This window comes from Balaenoptera physalus (genome assembly GCF_965194825.1).
Source record: "Balaenoptera physalus genome assembly, chromosome: 6".
NCBI classification, from domain to species: Eukaryota; Metazoa; Chordata; class Mammalia; order Artiodactyla; family Balaenopteridae; genus Balaenoptera; species Balaenoptera physalus.
The window spans coordinates 47234055-47253175 of NC_138885.1; the positions used below are offsets into that span (position 1 = coordinate 47234055).

Here is a 19121-nt window from a genome sequence, read left to right on the forward strand (position 1 = left end):
CAATAAACTAGTGAATATAACAAAAAAGAAGCAGACTCCCAGATATAGAGAAAAAACTAGTGGTTACCAGTGGGGAGAGGGAAGCGGGGAGGGGAAAGATGGGGGAGGGGATTAAGAGGTACAAACGATTATGTATAAAATTAGCTACAAGGGTATATTGTACGATGCAGGGAATAAAGCCAACATTTTATAATAACTATAAATGGCATATAACCTTTAAAAATTGTGAATCACTATATTGTGCACCAGTGACATAATATTGTACATCAACTACACTTCAATAAAAAAGCATCTATATTACTACATCACATATTTAGTTTAATTTTTTTCTCCTGATAATCTAATTTTATTTATTTATTTATTTTTAATTTATTTTTTTATTATTTTTTATTGAAGTATAGTTGATTTACAATATTGTGTTAGTTTCAGGTATACAGCAGTGATTCAGTTATATATAATTCAGTTATATATATATATATTCTTTTTCAGATTCTTTTCCATTATAGGTTATTACAAGATATGAATATAGTTCCCTGTGCTATACAGTAGGTCCTTGCTATTTATCTATTTTATGTATAGTACTGTGTATCTGCTAGTTCCAAACTCCTAATTTGTCCCTCCCCTTGCTTAGTATAATATTTTGATAACCATATTTCAATGTAATCGGTTTCTTTTGAAACCAGTGTGTGTGTGTGTGTGTGTGTGTGTGTGTGTGTGTGTGCGCGTGCGTGTGTGTGTGTGTGTGTAATTTTATGCATCTCATGACACTGTCCTGAGAAGTTGTCCATAGGTTTCACCAGACTGGCAAAAGATTCCACAGCACAAAACTTAGAACCCCTTCTTGAAACCTTGCTAAAGAATATTAAACCCACTTACATCACTCTGAAGGTCATAGGCCTTCCGAGCTTGAATGATGTCATTCTGATCAGGCAGACAGGTCCATTCATGAAGGGGTTTCTTGTAGTCTATGTTGCTTACAAGGATCTGGCACTTCTTGGCCAGCACCACTCCCAGCATGTCCACTGGGCTACTGAACTTGGTCTTCCAATTCTCAAAGTCCTTCTTGTACTGCCGGTCACTCTGGATCTTGGCCATGTGGATGGACCACATCATCTTGGTGTCATCCTTAACATTTCGGGCCCCAATGTGGTGGCCAAGCTGTTTACGGTAGTCTTCCTTGTACTTGTACTGAAAAAAGAATAGAGATATAAGTCTAATGATAAGGACATCTTATTTATATCACATTTCATAGACACATTATTTCTTTGATTTTCCCCACCACTAGTGTGAGGGAGAAAGTTTAATATTATCAACTCCATTTTATAAATAGAAACCTGAAGCCTCCAGGAGTTAAGTGATTTGTTCAAGGTCACATCATAAGCAGGTAGCAGGGCTGAGACTAGAATGGAGAGCTTCTGATTCCTAATATTTTCCCCTTCCACTAAACTATACTGCCTAGTTTACATTTGCTTAACAAGTAAAGATAAAACATCTTGTACAATTTAAAAGAGCATCTAAAAAAAAAAATAATAAATAAATAAATAAAAGAGCATCTACTTAATTTAAACATGTGACTGCTTTTTCTAAAAATGTTTCAATATGATGACTATTTTAGAATATTTCCCTTGTAATCAGAATTTATAGTGAATTCCATGGTCAAGGATACAGGCTACATTTAGAAAGTTTCACCAGGAAATACCTCCCTTATTTGCCTGTCAATGTCATTGAACTTTCAACCATGAGAGAGTAATAACTTGGGTTAACACTCTATCTACTTTTAAAATTCAAGAATAATACTTTATGGCCCATTTTACCATGAGATGGTCACAGTGTGGGCTTCTCCAGGTTAACAGCCAGAAAAAGTTTTTATAATGGAAGGAATGAAGCATATGTCTAAGGTCTGGGACACTTCCAGAAGAAGGAAAGTCTGGATTTGGGTCTTAAGGAGCCCTGGTACAGAATGAGGGTACTGGACACCCTCAGGAGATGTTTCTCATGACACAGGAAGGACTAGAGAGGAGAGGAAAGTGGGTGCTGAGTAAAAGCTTTGCTTACTTCTCAACTTGTTCTTGTGTCCAGTTATGGGCATCTTGGTAGGAGAACTTCACTAAAGGTCAACAAAGGATTAAACAAAACTCTAAAACGTATGCATAATTAACATCTTCTCTGAATGCCAGAGTAAACGGATAGAAGTAGTAGGAAAGAGTTCACATTTATGTTGGCTGATTTACATGTGCTACCAATGTCTTTAACAACAACGGTTTTTACAAACGTCTGGGTCATCAGCTGCTCAACTTCTGAGGCTCAAAAATATGAGCCCATTTTTAGTGTTCATAAAATACTTATTTTTAAAGAACATAACTCCACCTTTGACAGATTAGCAGGTATACTGGATATAGTATCTTTTGTTTTCTTTGTTTTCATTTGCCACTTTGTACATGGGGGAATCGTTAAAGGAAATTGAGACTTGCAGGCTAAATTTCTGGCAAGAAAAGCTGTAAAAGCTGCCATTTGTTAACATCTTTGAGTAAGAAATGCCTCTTCAAAATCATCAACTTACATCACTAGCAATATTTCTTGATGCCTTGGCTGCTTGGATTGGAATGGCATCCACGCGCAAGTCATAGCCTTCCTTCTTTGACTCTTCCAAAGCAAGTTTATAGAGTTTCTGCAGAAAAAAGAATTGATCAATCATTACTCCTTTCGTAAAAACTTTAGCTATTTATTACTAAGCTTTCTCTGTCCTCATTTAAACTACACAAAATTAAGTATTAGTGTGAGTTTGCAGAAAACTTTCATAGGTGCTCAAGGATTTTAAGGCACGTGGTTTAAACTTTGATGTTTTATTGATTAGTAAATCTCAAAAGTTTTTTGGGGAAATCAGCATCAGGTTGCTAAAATTTTGTTTTGCCAAGCAAGCAAAACCGTAAAAAAAACAAAAACAAAAACAAAAACCCAGCTATTTATTGTCACGATCTTAATATAAAAGGAAGGCCATTTTTATGCCAAAGAAGGAGAAGGAATAAACACAGTATTTTTAAATTGAATATATTTGGATTTGTCAACAACTCAATGCGTTGTCCTTATTTTCTCCCATTTTACCATGGATTATCATCACAGAACTTGATTGATCTGTGTAGACTAGGGTTTCAGAATCCTCACTCTGATGAAAATGTTGGTCCTGAAAGAGATGGCTAGGAAAATGCTTGCAAATAGCATTAAATGGTAACCAGAACACAATGAAGCGGCAAAAGAATACACAGTACGGTAACTCACTGTGTTTTAACCTAGTGACTGCCTGCTAAATCGTTGTTGAATAAATAATGACTTGATAAGCACACTGACCTGTAGCGGAAGGCTTTAAGAGTATATTCCCTATTGGGATACTTCCCCAAAAGCATTTCATTCTCTGGTGTCATCTTCATAAAAGGCTAGTCTACTTTGTGGACCTACCACATAGACCAAAATTGAATCAAGGGAAAACTATCTCTTGAATCAAGGAAGAACTCTCTCTTTTATTGACAATGTTGTTCTGGAGCATGTACAATAAATTAGTCAAAAGATTTCACTAAGGATATTATTACAATAGTTCATTTTTGCCTTTCTCTTCATGATATGATCAGTAGTTTACTCACATCACTGTAGTTTATTCGGTTGAGTTTGGCTAGCATGATTTCTGGTGTATCAGGCATGACATGGATTGTTTTCTTGTCATTGTCCCAGGCTTCAGTATATAAATGCTATGAAAAAAAAAATGAGGAAAATTATTTTGGAGTTCACAGACAGTTTTTCTTTTGATTATGTGTCAGTCACCTCTCTTCTGTACAAAGTAGAAATAAAATTACTAAAGTTGCATAAATTCCTACCTTTCATGTAGATAAATTACTATTTCCAAGAGTATTTAGCTTACTATTTCATTGACTCAGTTTTTGCTGTTTCTTATTAAAATTTTTGAACAGTTCTGAAAAGTATAATTGGGTTGCAGAATTTAATATCTATAATCGTGAAATAATTACAGCACATGGTATTTTTAACATCAGTTTACTATTCTGAAGTATTACTAAGTAACTTTGGTGTTATATGGGAAAATCATTTTAAAAGGTATTGTAAATCCTATAGGAATCTTTAAAATGTAGTAACATGTCAGAATTTTTACTTCATTCTATGGTAAATTCCTATACCTGATGGTGAGGAGTGAAGACTCACCTTACTCATGTTTATCGCATTGTTCTTTGCCAGCACGTGCTCCGGAGAGTCAGTTATGCTGGTAAATTTCAGTGTGTCTGGACGCTGGCGGTAGATGTTATCACTCAGTATCTCTCCGGCCCTCTTGGCTTTAACTATTTCCACGGAGCCAATTGGAACCCAGCCAATGCCTTTCATCCATTCAAGGTCTGACTTATACAAATTCTTCAAATCAACCGACAAGAAACACTTTTATTAATTAGTTGTTCAGATTCACAGTCACAAAATGGATCATACTAGAGAAACACAAAGCACTGATGAACACGTAAAGCTGCCATCACAATCACTCATTAACAAGCATTATTGAATCCTGAGTACATTTTTTTCCTAAGCATTTTTTGGCACAGAGGATTGTACTAGGAATGATGAAAGATCTTTTTTGAAAAGTAAAAACACAGTCCTGCCCTTGAGGGTATTACAAGACTTTTACACAAGAGCAGAGTTTCTTTAGCTTTGGAAAATGTGTTCTAATAGCTCCCCAAAAGACCACATACTTAGACCAGTGCTGTGTAAGTGTTGCAGTCACAAAAACTCTTGCCTTTTTTTTTTTTTAAGGGAAAAGAGGTGGAATTCAACTATGGTTGTGAGTTTCAACACATAGTAATGTTAAGTTTTACAAATCATGCTCTTGATTTGCATTTTTAATTGAGATATAATTGACATATACTAGTTTCAGGTGTACAATATCATGATTCAGTATGTGTGTATATTGCGAAATGATCACCACAGTAAGTCTAGTTGAGATCTATCACCACACATACCTATACTTTTTTTTCTTATGATGGGAGATTTTTAAAAAACTCTTGCCTTTATTTTCATCTTCAAAATCACAAAATGTAAAGTGTGTAATGTGGTGTTCTAGAGATAATATATTAGATATATCCTAATTATTTATTTTATTTTACTCTCAATAGGGCATGCTAACTGTATTGTTATTATTGCACTAGTATTATTGTTGCTGTTGTTATTATTATTATTGTTAACACTAGTATGCAGAAGCAGCATTGGGGGTACTCACATCACTCTGGAGGTCATAGGCTTTCCGAGCATGGATGACATCACTCTGGTCGGGCAGGCAGGTCCACTCATGCAGAGGATGTTTATAGTCCACATCACTGACCAAAGTCTGACATTTCTTGGCCAAAACGATACCAAGCGTGTCCACTGGGCTGCTGAACCTGGTCTTATATTTTTCAAAATCTTTCTTGTACTCACGGTCACTCTGCATTTTGGCAACGTGAAGGGACCACATCATCTTGGGGTCATCATGTATCATCCGGGCACCAATATGGTGACCCAACTGCTTACGATAAGTTTCTTTGTATTTGTACTGAAAGAAAAGAACCCAGTAAATGAGGAGGAAGAGGCAAGGGCTGGTCCCAGTTGCTCTCTCTGTGATGATGCTTTTCTATGAAATCCTCAAGACATCAGGGGAATTTCATCAAACATGATGCTGTGATGCTACACACTGGGGCATGCTTTCACCCAAAAAAGAAGATATGGTACTCATTTCCACACCTCTATAGAGGGTAACTCCACATTGATTCCTTTATATTATGCTAGAAAATTATGTGTTTTAATCACAAAAAAAGTGATTAAAAAGTGAACACTGAATGAGCTCAATTACAGTGACAAGCAGTTTCTCAGAAGTCGGTCATGTGGGTGGACCCAAGTGAGAACATATCGGAGGGATGTGCTTACATGGCTCATCAATTTTCTTTTTTTTTAAGGCATTCTGAGAAATAATTTGTCCTCTGCACAAATAAACTGGAAGGAGTAGTTTTAAAATGGGTAATTTTTGTTGATAATGAGCATAGCGTTTCAGTTTTGCAAGATGAAAAAGTTCTGGATGTCTGTTGTACAATAGTGTAAATATACTTAATACTACTAGACTATATACTGAAAATGGTAAAGATCGTGAATTTTGTTATGTATTTTTATTATGATTTCAAAGAAAAACCTACCAAAATGGACAATTTTGCTATTCTTAATATTTTAATATTTAAGTTGTCCAGGAACCTGATGTATTAATTTTTAGGGTAAAGGAATGTTGATTTTTGTGGGCCCCATAGCAAAGAGACGTTTAACTTTTTTGCTATCCTATGTCCTTCCTCAAGTCATGGGGAACTCAGTTAAGCCTGCTTCTTTATTGGCATCTTTGCCTTGAGTGTAGCCTGAGGAGAGCTCATGAGGTTTCATGAGTAGTTCAACATAATGTCCATTTAACTTTGACCAAGGCACTCAGTCTTACTAAGCAAAGACCAAAAGATGAGCAACAAAGGAACCATATCCCAGTGTGTCTCTATGAAACTTGTAATCTTGGGCAGGCTACCTACTGTCTCAAAGCCTCAATTTATCTGCCTGTGCAATGAAGGCAGTTAAGACGGATGATGACTACAGAGACTTCCAGCTGTGTCCCAAGAGTGTGATTCCCTATGCAGGTGGCTGGCCTGTGGGTAACAAACGTAAGGATGTGATCAACTCTTACGTCACTGGCAATATCCCGGGAGGCCTTGGCAGCCACGATGGGAATGGCGTCACTTCTTAAGTCATAGCCTTCTTTCTTGGCTTCTTCCATGGCCTGGCGATAGAGGTTCTGAAGGAAGAAGTAGTAGCTTTTAGATACAGTGCTCACTTTGACCCTAAAAATGTATTTCTGTCAAAGGAAGACTACTTTTGGATGCAGAACAACACTAGTATGTTTAGCCTCAAATAAATTAAATTAAAAAAAAAAGATCTCTTTCTCCTTTTTACTTCCTACATATACAAGCTATTTATTTAACTTGAGATTTTACTTTCAGCAGGTCTAACACAACTTTTCCTTGCATAAATCCTTCTAGATTTTACACATTAAGTCATTAACTCTGAAATGTGCTTGGATTGCTCAGCACTTATTCTTTTCATGAAATAACCAAGAAATGACTATTTATTTAACTGCAAATTTGAATTAGGACCAATTTTACTAGCAGAGAATATGATTATTTAACAACACTACCACCATGAGCATGTACCTGTATTCAAATAGTGCTAAACTGAGGATAATCCATTGTTTCTGAACATCTTTGTTAATACTGATTTGCTCTCTATTCATTTTGTCAATTGCCGGAAATTGCTAGCAGACAGAGGGATAGCAGGTACCAGATATTTATGAGACAAAAGGACAAAATTGATGAAATTATAATAATTTCTTTATGAATTGGGAAATACCCACTGTTCAGTTTCTGTGGCAGGACAGATGCACACAGAAGGTGGAACACAGGTGTTCCACGGGAACACAGCTTGAGAACCACTGCATTAAACAAATCATCTATACCAGTAGTATTCAGTCTTTTTGTTTGTGAACCATTACAAGAATTTAGTGCTTTGTTATTAATAATTTTAAAATGACTTTAGAGTCTGAGAAGGATGTCATTAAATGTTTTTAATGTAGATTATTAATGTATGACAATTCACATTCTTTTCATGTTGAGATTTTACAAGGAAAAGCTAAAGTAAATAAGAATAAATTTAATGTATTTGAGATAAAGTCCCAAGGGCATTTGTTCTTCTTAAAAATTTCTAGGGACTTCCCTGGTGGCTCAGTGGTTAAGAATCCGCCTGCTGATGCAGGGGACACGGGTTTGAGCCCTGGTCCAGGAAGATCCCACATGCCGCGGAGCAAATAAGCCCTGTGTGCCACAACTACTGAGCCTACGCTCTAGAGCCTGCGAGCCACAACTACTGAGTCCACGTGCCACAACTACTGAAGCCCTCGTGCCTAGAGCCTGTGCTCCGCAACAAGAGAAGCCACTGCAATGAGAAGCCCTCACACTGCAACAAAGAATAGCCCCTGCTCACTGCAACTAGAGAAAGCCTGTGCACAGCAATGAAGACCCAATGCAGCCAAAAATAAATTAATTAATTAAAAAAAAAATTTCTAGAAATATTCATTTTGTAACTAGAGTCAAATACTTTTATACTTTATATTTTTCCTTTGAAGAATAAATTCTCAAGTTTATCCTTATGTATAAGTGGGAAAAAATGTGCTTGAATCATCTTGCGGCTTCAGGCCAAACAAATTTTTTTCATTCTTTCAACATTAGAAAAAGATGCAGGGCTTCAAAGAAAACACTTTTATTATCATCAAGGCTACGTTTTAAAGAATGTTTGGTAAGTTATTTACCCAAGAGAACTAGAATAGGTAAATAAGAGTTTAAGAGGAAAAAAAATAAGATATAGTTACTTTGTTTTGTTAAACTTTACTAAGTATGGAATGAAGGTACCATTGGTAACGGGTTGAGAAGAAATTCAAGTGGGCCGCTTTGAAATCTAATCTTCAGGAGACAGTCTTTAGGGAATTACCATAATCATGCAATTTTAAAGAAATAAATCCAGATGAAAATTTTAGAAATTAAAAAAATAGCCCAATTTCCTCTCAGCAGTCTGAAAAAAAAATACCCTACCTCGTCTGACCTAATTTTAATAAAAGGGAGAGGCTTAAAAGCATTATCCCTTTGGGATAGAAACTAACTTCATCTGTCTGGGGTGAGGCAGAATGTCTGGGAAAAGATAATCCAACAGAGAAGCTCTGTGGCCAAGAGAAAAATTGTTCATTCAAAAATGACTGAAGCCAAGGTCAATCAAATCCTTGTGATCAGGCTTGTCCTTGGGTCTGTTTTATAACGCTAGACAAAAGGAAATCGTCTCCTCTTCATTTCACTTGTCATGCCTCTTCTTTAGGGCTACATTATGATAGGCAAAAGTAATTAACAGGGGTAAAATAATAATATGGTCAAGTCTTGAAAATAAGTATTTAAAATTTCCAATGTTCTCAAACTAAAGGGAAGTCTGCCCTTTTTTCTGTTTAATGAAGACACAAAAAAACATGTAAGAAATCAATATTCATCTTGAATGAACCAGATAATTCTTGACTTTGGCAAGAACAATTGGGCAAGAAGCTTTTTCTGCGGCAGTATTTCTATTCTGCAAAGATTTGTGATTACAAGTTTAGTGGGGCTGGAGATAGTATGTAAAAAAAAATGTTTTTTTAATTGTCCTCAGGCAATTTTGAGATGGATGAATTTAAGAATTCTTACTTCAGTTCTTGTAAATAAACTGAAGTTATTTTGAGCATATTAAATAAATCTAATCTTCACGGTGACTTGAGTAAAGGGAAGAAATTAAAGTTTATTAAGCAGCTACTTTATGCCAGGCTCTACACTGGGCATATTATATATACTACCCCATTTAGCCATCACAAAAATTCTTCGATAGACATTTTTATCTCATTTTACAGATGACGTAACTAAAGAAAAACTCATAGAACAAATTTTGAAGCAAGTACTAATCTGATAAATAGCAATAATTATTTTTAAATTAAAATTACAATATGATTCTATCATTAATAGTTGACTTTGAGAATTTTCCCCACCTCCTGACATGGAGATATTTTTGTATTTATCCATTTCCCTATGTAGTTTTTTAATTGAAGTATAGTTGATTTACAATGTTGTGTTAATTTCTGCTGTAACTATTCTTGAATATAATGATACATATATTCAGGGTAGGTTATGGCAAAAATAAATAAATAATTGGTCAACATGAGAATTAAATCCATAATTCCGACCTTTCTACTACATCAGCAAAATAACGTGGCCAGGTCAAAACAAATGGTCTTACCTCACTATAATTTATTTTATTTTGTCTCGCCAACATAATTTCAGGTGTATCAGGCATCATGTGGATTTGGGTCTTGTCATTGTCCCAGGCTTCTGTGTATAAGCGCTGTGAAGGATAAAAAGGTTAATGAATTAGAACAACAAAGTTTGTTGTAAACAGAGGTTTCCAATTTAGAGATCATGACAAAGTTGAAAGCCAGCCTTCTGACTATCTGGGCTGTCTGCTGTATATCAACATTCTTCAATCTCTTTGATGTTACAAGATATTTATTGTCACTAAATATAAGTGTAGATTAAGATATGAAAAGAAAATGTGTGTGTGTTTCGTTACAAGATCACCTCCACTCCAATTAAATTAAAAGCAAGTATTTTCCAAGCATGTATACACGTCCATATGTACTGAGGCTGTATCAACAAATTCTTCCCATGATTCTGTCTGTTTGTCTGTTTGTTAACTGCAAATGTACCTGGATATGCCATCTCTAGATTTCTTTTTGATAAATGTTATGAAGATTTGCACCTGACTTGTTTGTTCTATACTTACTAAGTACCCAACGAGAAAGAAACCTTGATACCAAACATGTATAACTGTTATAGATTTAAAACAATTTAAACACCAAACAGCTGTCCTACTCCTAACTCTATTTCACAAGAAATGTCAAAGCAGAAATTCCCACATATATTTGGGGAATCCTAATAGAGAACTCAATCAAATCACCATACACAGGATGGCAACTAGATAAAACAACCAAACAAAAGGACTAACTTAATTAGTAATAGATATTCTCAAGGATATACAGCCCTGTTTTATTTTCCCCCACATTGGGGGCTCACCTTGCTCATAGTGATGGCGTTGTTCTTGGCCAGCACCTGTTCCAGGGAATCAGCCACACTGGTAAACTTCAGCTTGTCTGGACACTGGCGGTAGGTGTTGTCACTCAGTATTTCTGCAGCTCTCTTGCACCTGACCACATCCACAGACCCAATGGGGACCCAGCCAATGCCTCTCAGCCACTGGAGATCTGATTTATAAATGTTCTGATGAGATCAAACACAAAAGCAAGGATTACTGAAGCTGTTAGGACTCTTGATTTCAAAAATGAATGAAAAGGACTGGAAAAAGTGGATAGCCAAACTTCATGTTGACGTCTTTTAAAATATGAAGCCCAATTGGATATAGTTCATGGTATTATGTTCTCTCTAAAAGAAAAGTAAGGCACAGTAAATTAAGGGTGGAGAGGAAAAAACGTTATTTTTTTTCTGAGGGCTTTACCTAATCCTAGGCCATTATCTGCATATTACTATGTATTATCATCATGAGCATGGTCAACAGTGGTGTTTAATGGGTCTCAGTACTCACATCGCTCTGGAGGTCGTAGGCCTGCCGAGCGTGCATGACATCGTTCTGGTCGGGCAGGCACGTCCACTGGTGCAGGTAGTTCTTGTAATCCATGTCACTGACCAAGGTCTGGCACTTCTTGGCCTGCACCATCCCCAGCATGTCCACTGGGCTGCTGAACTTGGTCTTCCACTTCTCAAAGTCCTTCTTGTACTCCCTGTCACTCTGGATCTTGGCCACATGCATGGACCACATCATCTTAGGGTCATCCTTCACGTCCCGGGCTCCAACGTGATGGCCAAGCTGCTTGCGGTAACCATCTTTGTATTTGTACTGAAATAACAGTAGTCATTTAAAAAATAAAAATGAATGAAAAGGGCTAAAAGTCTTATTAATATAAAACTTTATTATTTTAAAATTGGTAATTCTTGCAGAGAAATAAATCTTCTGAATATCAACTTATCTCCTCATCCTAAACTCTGATGAGACTTCACAGCAATACTCTAATGGGGAGCAGGCCAAACTACATAGTTCTATGGTTTGCAGACATTAAGTCTCTGGAAATAAAGGCAGCAGCACTTTTCAGAAAATCAATCGGAGTTGTAAACTGCCGTTTTTAAAAATCTTTTTGGGCCAGTGAAATCATTAACCCAGAAGTTTTACACATGATTTTGAGAACAACTCCTGAGTTCAGAGGAAACTTTTCACTCCCCTGCCCACCCCGCCTCTCCCAAATCTGGCTCTGCTAACTTTCACAAGACGCCTGAAATAGACTGGCTTGTGTTTCCATCCTGTATACCGGCTCTACTGGACACCAAATTTGGGTGAGGTTTGTTGGGATTCCTTGTGGAGAAAAAACGGATTATATAACTACAAGAAAGTGTTTTGTTGGTGGCAATGGTAAGAGCTGGCTCTGGATTAGCTTCTCTCCACTTCAGGCAACAAAGTTACACAAATCCTAGCATATATTTACTGAAGTCTGAATTCTCTACCAAAGGAACTTCTTTCGGAGACAGCGGAAAGAGAAATCAGGCTATTTTGTTGGTTTTGGTTGTTATAAAAATTTTTTTTTCTTTTTTCATTTAAAAAGAACTCAACACTGCAAAGTAAAGGAGCTGTTACAGTGGAGGATTACTGGACTGAATGTCAATATTATGACATAGTATGAGTGTGTTTCATGTTTGGTAATTGCAATCATTGTTGCTTTTGTTGTGGTCATCCATGTACAATGCTTGGTGTCAGTCTATTTATCTCTTGTAAAAATAAAATACAGTGTGTGTGTGTGGAAAAAAAATAAAAAATAAAAAGAACTCAAAGGAAGCACTTAAGGCAATTTTTCAAAGAAAGGGTTGGCAAGAATCCAGAGCAGGTTTGGGGAAGGGTGAATTTTCCTGAACCTGGCTGTACCAGATCTTTTTCTTATGTTGAACCAATACACGTACCCAAGCTTTTTCCCCAACTCTTTTGTCATTTTCTTATTTCTATGTGCTCAAAATATGCAGATGAATGCCTTATAATTATAGATATAAACAAATGTAGACTCAAATTCCATTTTTTACTGAAGTTTAGGATACCCCCTCTGCATATGGGACCTGAATATTAAAATCTTCTGGAGTTAAATTATTAAAGCTCTTTTCAAATGAAAAACATTTCATTTAAAGCACAGTAAATGTGCTTTAACTGGCACCAGGATGTATCTTGCTGTTGTAATACTGATTCTGCCCCACCCCCATCCAGCCATGTACATATGTGGAGTGTTGGTACTCACATCACTGACGATGTCCCTGGAGGCCTTGGCTGCCACGATCGGGATGGCATCGCTTCGCAAGTCATAGCCTTTCTTCTTTGCTTCTTCATTGGCGAGTTTATACAGAGTCTATAGAAGGAAAGTCAGAGTTAAGCAAAGTTTTGATAGCAACAATTTGGAGTCTAACAGGTGACATATCACAAAATTTAAAAAAGGATAGGCTCCAGAAACAATCTAACTTTCTAGCAATATTGGAAAGTAAATAAATTATATTTTACCAAAAAAAACTATGTAGCATTAGAAACAAATGAAATATATCAATGAGCATTAACATAGATTGATAGAGTAATCTATTATTTATATCATTATAGATTAATATATATATAATATGTAGATTATATGATACATTATGCATATCAACATAATATAATGTTAATGTTAATATAATCTAGTAATATAGATTGATAGGCAAAGCATCAATCTATACGTATTTCTAAATGAAAAAATTGCAGAACAATGTGTTTAATATTATTCATTTGTATATAAAGTATATATTTATATACTTTTACCTAGTTCTTTATTACTTAGACATTTTTGAAAATCATGTAATATCTTATGATTTTTAAAAAAACAAATGAGAAAAAAATTAAAGTACAATTTAAAACATAGTTAACTTGACTATAATCACAACTTTATGATTCTAATTTTTGGCTGGATCATATTAGTAAAACATGCACCTATAAAACTGCATTTTACTTTAAAAAAAATAGTAATCAGTATTGTTAATGGAGAGCACTTTTTCCCCATGCCTGAGGTTCTCTTTCTATAAAAGGAGCTCGATTATTTCATCTCTGCCCCTTTACTCTCTTTACCCTGGAGAGGTGCAGTGATTTCCTGATGTATCTAATTGGTAGGGATGGGATAGCAGGGCATGTCCAGCTCAGCTCTGACCTCCTTCCTCTAGGAACATGCCCAGTGCCCTCCTCTGCTTCTCTGTGCGAAGCAGGACTCACCCCTGAGGGAGGTAGAGCTGACTGTCCTGCTCCAGTGTGGCCTGTGCCTGGATGGGGAACCTAATTCTGGGGTTCACTTAGCAGGTTTGTTGGGCTCTCATACAAATGTGTCCTTGAACCTAACTTTAGTAGTAAGAGATGTGAGATTTTGACTTCTAGTTCCACTCTTTTGTTTTACTTCTCAATTTTATTCAGGATCCAGGTGGGAAAGAGGTGCATATTATTAGAGGTCCCCTTGGTAGGGGTGCCAGATTTAGCAAATAAAAAGATAGCATGCCCAGCTGAACTTGAATTTCAGATAAATAACAAATAATGTTTTCATATAAATAATAAGCTAGTATTATATCTGGTTATCCTACGCCTTGGAAATGCCAAAAATACTCCTCAGTTCCACTGACCCACACTGGTAAAGACCATAAATGGAAAAGATAATGTGACTTCAGTCTGCCCCTGGAATCCTATAGCGTATGATATTCAACCCACAGATGAAAGGTTGGATGGGCTGAGTGCTCATATCACAGAGCTGCACGTACCATGATAGCTGAGGTCCCAGAATATCCACAAAAGTGTAGAAAACAAACAATAACAACAACAATAACAACAAAACAAGCATGGTCCCCCAGGATTTTGCCCCTACCTCACTGTAGTTGAGCTTGTTCTGCCTCGCCAACATGATCTCCGGGGTATCAGGCATTATATGAATTTGAGTCTTGTCTTTGTCCCAGGCCTCTGTGTATAAGTGCTATCAAAGAATATGTTGATAGAAAACCATTTGAAAAAAAAAAAAGAAAACCATTTGAAATAGGAATTACAAAAAGCCAATTAAAGCAGGAATGTTATTGATCTAATTAGGAAAAATAAACCACACTAGGATATAAAGTATTCAGCTGGAGGTTTAAGTCTTAACGATAGTTATCAGGGTTACAACTGGGGATAATAGAAATTACTTAGAGGATTTCAAGTATGTCATTTAGGAGGTAAACGTGACCCCACACCTGCATGGATAATTTTAACTCCACTAGTCATTAAAGTCTAAAAACCTCTTTTGGCATCTTGGAGAAGCTTGAGGCAGCTGGGGCTCACCTTGTTCATGTTGATGGCATTGTTCCTGGCCAGCACCTGTTCCAGAGAATCAGCCACACTGGTAAACTTCAGCTTGTCTGGACACTGGCGGTAGATGTTGTCACTCAGTATCTCTGCAGCTCTCTTGCACCTGACCACATCCACAGACCCAATGGGGACCCAGCCAATGCCTCTCAGCCACTGGAGATCAGACTTGTAAACATTCTGTGAGGAGGAAAAAGGCAGAAACTCTTCAGTAAGACTGAAAGATTTAGGGTCAAGGTGCAAATAGAATTGATAGTAAAGTACAATTCTGGTTGTTGCTCTTGTTGGTTTCATAGAAAACTGGCTCACTGTATTAGGCAGACTAACAGAGGAAGTATGTTCAAAAACGACCCAAAAATGTAACAAAAAAATGATAGAATATTTCAGGTTGTTAGGACAGGAGGAATCCAAATGAATATCTTCTGTCAGCCAGTTCAGTGGATGTTCACCGTTCGTGTCCACAGGAAAAGAATGCCAACCCAAAGTGAGAGAAACCACGCATCTGTCGACCTACAGGCTGTCAGTAAATAAATATTAGGTCCAGTCAAATGAAACACTCTGCAGCCATTAAAAGCCACATTTTAAAGAGTATCAATGATTGGTAGAAATGTCATTAATGTAACGAAGTTAAAATAACGAAAAAATAGCACATAAAACAATCTGTATATAAATTACATGAGCAGGAGTGGGCTTGTTCAGTGGTTGGATTATGTTGGATTCTTATTGCTTTCAGTGTATTTTTTCTTATATTTCAAAATATCTGTAAAGCTCTTGGTTTAACAACAAAAAAGAGAGGTTAAAATGTAATAATGACATAGAACCTCTGAAGCCCTGAGGCAGACCTTTGACTACTTCAACACTGTCCAAGATTCAGGGCAATAAATGACCATCTTATTGGTCCAGAACCCGTCTCTTCCCCACCAAATTCTCAGGATGGGAAGCACAGACTCCTTTTCAGAATTGTCTTTCCATATCTTTATTTAACATTTTAAGTCATTTTTTCTGCTAAAGACTTTTGTGTACTTATTAGGTATTCATAACTACTTCCCAACGGTGGAATTGGACCTTTGCCCAGATCATTTGAAGGATTTTACCTGTAATGGCAACTAAGTAGAGCATACAGAGAGCTATTTTACTGTCTAGACTAAAAGCCTATTGGAATTGCCTTATGCTGACTAGTTATTGCCCCTTAAATAACAACAGCAAGAATGAAAACAATAACATTTTACACCTCTGGAGTGCTTCTTAACTTTCGAATGCTTCCCACATTATTAAGACTGTGTCACCGTGAGAAGGAGGTGATCTCAAAAAGGCACTTGACAAATAGACAGAGGCAAGCAGTCTGTCAATGCTGTCACTCTATGGGTGACATTAACCGTTTTTAACAACCTTTCATATGCAGGCAAAGCCTTTCTTTGCAAAACACAGGGTTCTCCATGTTGTGGAAAGCTACAGAAGAGATGTGGGAGTTTCCACAGGTAGGCTGTACAATTTCTAGGAACAGCCATTTAATGTATAATTATGGTTAATTCATGTTATTCTCCAAAGTCCTCTAATGCTTAATAATTCCTTCAAACATCTATAAAATATGTGCTGCAGGAAATGTGCTTGTCACACCCAGATTTGAGATGGTGCCTCTGTTTCTAATAGATACCGGTTCTGTCATTACCACATGACCTCTCCACAAAGAGAGCTGTGCTGAGAGGACAAAGTGTCAATGAAATGACCCAACAGCTTCCAGACACAGTGACTTCTTTTATTTCATAAGAGTAACGATTAGTGTTGTAGCAGTATTCTGCTAATGATAACCTCATCTGTTTTGCAAGGAAGCTAAAAACAAATTTCAGAGTAATTTTTAAAAATAGAAATGTGTTATTTCTTTCCCCCTTAAAAAAATAAAATAAAACGTCTTCCTGTGTTGGACCTTGAATTCTAACATTGCTTAATTCCAGTCTTATAATTTATAAGACCAAGTCCAGTTGGTAAACTTCACTTCCTTATAAAGCCTAGTAATGTATCCACAATAAAGCAATAAAACTATACTCTGATTCAAATCTCATTCAATGGACAAGAAATCCTAGTTTGAGTAGGCCAATGGGTTGTTTACAAAGGATAACGTTCATATGGTTCAAGTTATGTCTGCACACAGCCCTGTTACGGACGCCGTACTCACGTCACTCTGGAGGTCGTAGGCCTGCCGAGCGTGCATGACGTCAGTCTGGTCGGGCAGGCACGTCCACTGGTGCAGGTAGTTCTTGTAGTCCATGTCACTGACCAAGGTCTGGCACTTCTTGGCCTGCACCATCCCCAGCATGTCCACTGGGCTGCTGAACTTGGTCTTCCACTTCTCAAAGTCCTTCTTGTACTCCCTGTCACTCTGGATCTTGGCCACATGCATGGACCACATCATCTTAGGGTCATCCTTCACGTCCCGGGCTCCAACGTGATGGCCAAGCTGCTTGCGGTAACCATCTTTGTATTTGTACTGAGATGAAAATGCACAAATCAGATTTTTATTATAAGCCTGTAGAGGTCACAAGCCTGTACAAAATCATCTTGCTTATATCACTGTTGTACGTTGACTTTTGCTAATAAGCACTAACTCAAGGCAATATCCTTCCTTTCCCCTAGAAGCTTATAGAGGTAATAAAATAGATGGAATTCATATAATTGTAGTGTATGCCCCAAATCACCTATGGCCTGGTAACAAGGAATAGTTCCGGGGGCAGCAAATGCACACAGTGGAGAGGCCATGTGGACCAAGGGACTTGGAGAAATGGGTTAGGCACTAAAAGTACATCAGAAAAGAGATGCACTTGGTGACAAGATGTGTTTAATAAGTAGTAAAATGAGTGTCCGGTTCCTATGGGGATGAAGTCAAGGTCAAGGACTACTTGCAGTAGCAACAGAAGAGAATTTCCTGTTTCATAATGGATTCAGGCATTCAGTGGTGGTGGCAAATTTTGGCATCATTTTGGAAACTGGTTATACTAGGGAAGCTGTCCTAGCAGCCCAGTTGCTTAGAGCATGCTCCTAATAAAGTCATGGGTTCTCATCTCTCATGGACCAACAGTGTTGTTATTCCATGTCCAAAGACGTTGTCCTGGAATCCCAGCCAATTATCCAAAATACATGCTTCTAGTCTCAAAGATAACTGAGTGAGAAAGTATAAACGAGTCCGCAGAGGCAATATAGTACAGTGGGAAGGAATGAGGTTGCCTGGAGTTTCAACTGCATCACCTACTAAGAGTTTGATTTTAGACAAGTTGCTTAAGCAACCCATAAAACAGGGATAATCACAATCTTACATCCTAGGGTAATTATGAAAAATAAGTGGCATAATGCATATAACATTCTTAGCACAGATTTCTCAACACTTCTTGGTTACTATTATTTTGTTATATATTATTATTGGCATAAATCCATTTGTAGGAAAGGTCCAACATACGTAAACTAAAGTGAGTCACTAATATGATCTTCCAAAATAAAGGGCAGCGTATTACCATATTCCCAAATAGTGGGTCTTGATTTTTAGAGCAGTGGTCTGTTCCTCAAGAATTCCCTGAGGTACCAGGAAAGGATGATGGTTTTATTCTGGGAGTTACAAGCCACAAGCCAGGAGCTAGTGCTAAGGGTGCACGTTTGGGCTAGTCTGGCACTGATCAACTGCCTTCTTTCCATGATCTTACAAGGGTGAATTGTAATGGCAAGTGTCATATGCATTTTTTGAATATTGTATATTAAAATGCTATATAAAGCTAGGCCCTGATTCTCACTGGGAGAACCTAAGTTTATGAGTCACACTTTCTATAAGCACTATGACAATTTTTATATAAGCATCTCCAAGCCTGCAGCTACACTCTAACAAATTCCACATGAATGGATCTTTCTCTATTCCCGGTGGATCAGCTTTCACTGAAGATACTGTGACTTAGTGGTTATAAAACATTTTTGTAAACATCAAATTTTTCATTTCCCTCAAAGCTAGGTTTTTGAAAAACCCTACACAAATA

The 19121-nt window shown here is 37.0% G+C and overlaps 1 protein-coding gene across 30 annotated transcripts in view; it reads right to left on the reverse strand.

Annotated features, from left to right (window-relative positions):
• NEB (nebulin) overlaps positions 1–19121 on the reverse strand; it is a 215487-nt gene that overhangs the window by 96823 nt on the left and 99543 nt on the right. For 29 of the 30 annotated variants that reach the window (XM_082464810.1, XM_082464808.1, XM_082464807.1 and 26 more), the window contains 13 exons: positions 17282–17593; positions 15085–15288; positions 14639–14743; positions 13010–13117; positions 11263–11574; positions 10737–10940; positions 9904–10008; positions 6734–6841; positions 5264–5575; positions 4207–4410; positions 3636–3740; positions 2561–2668; positions 877–1188 (listed from right to left, as the gene is read on the reverse strand). In XM_082464810.1, the coding sequence (XP_082320936.1) occupies positions 877–1188; positions 2561–2668; positions 3636–3740; positions 4207–4410; positions 5264–5575; positions 6734–6841; positions 9904–10008; positions 10737–10940; positions 11263–11574; positions 13010–13117; positions 14639–14743; positions 15085–15288; positions 17282–17593 (2499 nt within the window). The remainder of the gene's footprint in view (positions 1–876; positions 1189–2560; positions 2669–3635; positions 3741–4206; positions 4411–5263; positions 5576–6733; positions 6842–9903; positions 10009–10736; positions 10941–11262; positions 11575–13009; positions 13118–14638; positions 14744–15084; positions 15289–17281; positions 17594–19121) is intronic. The other variant, XM_082464809.1, reaches the window with a different exon arrangement.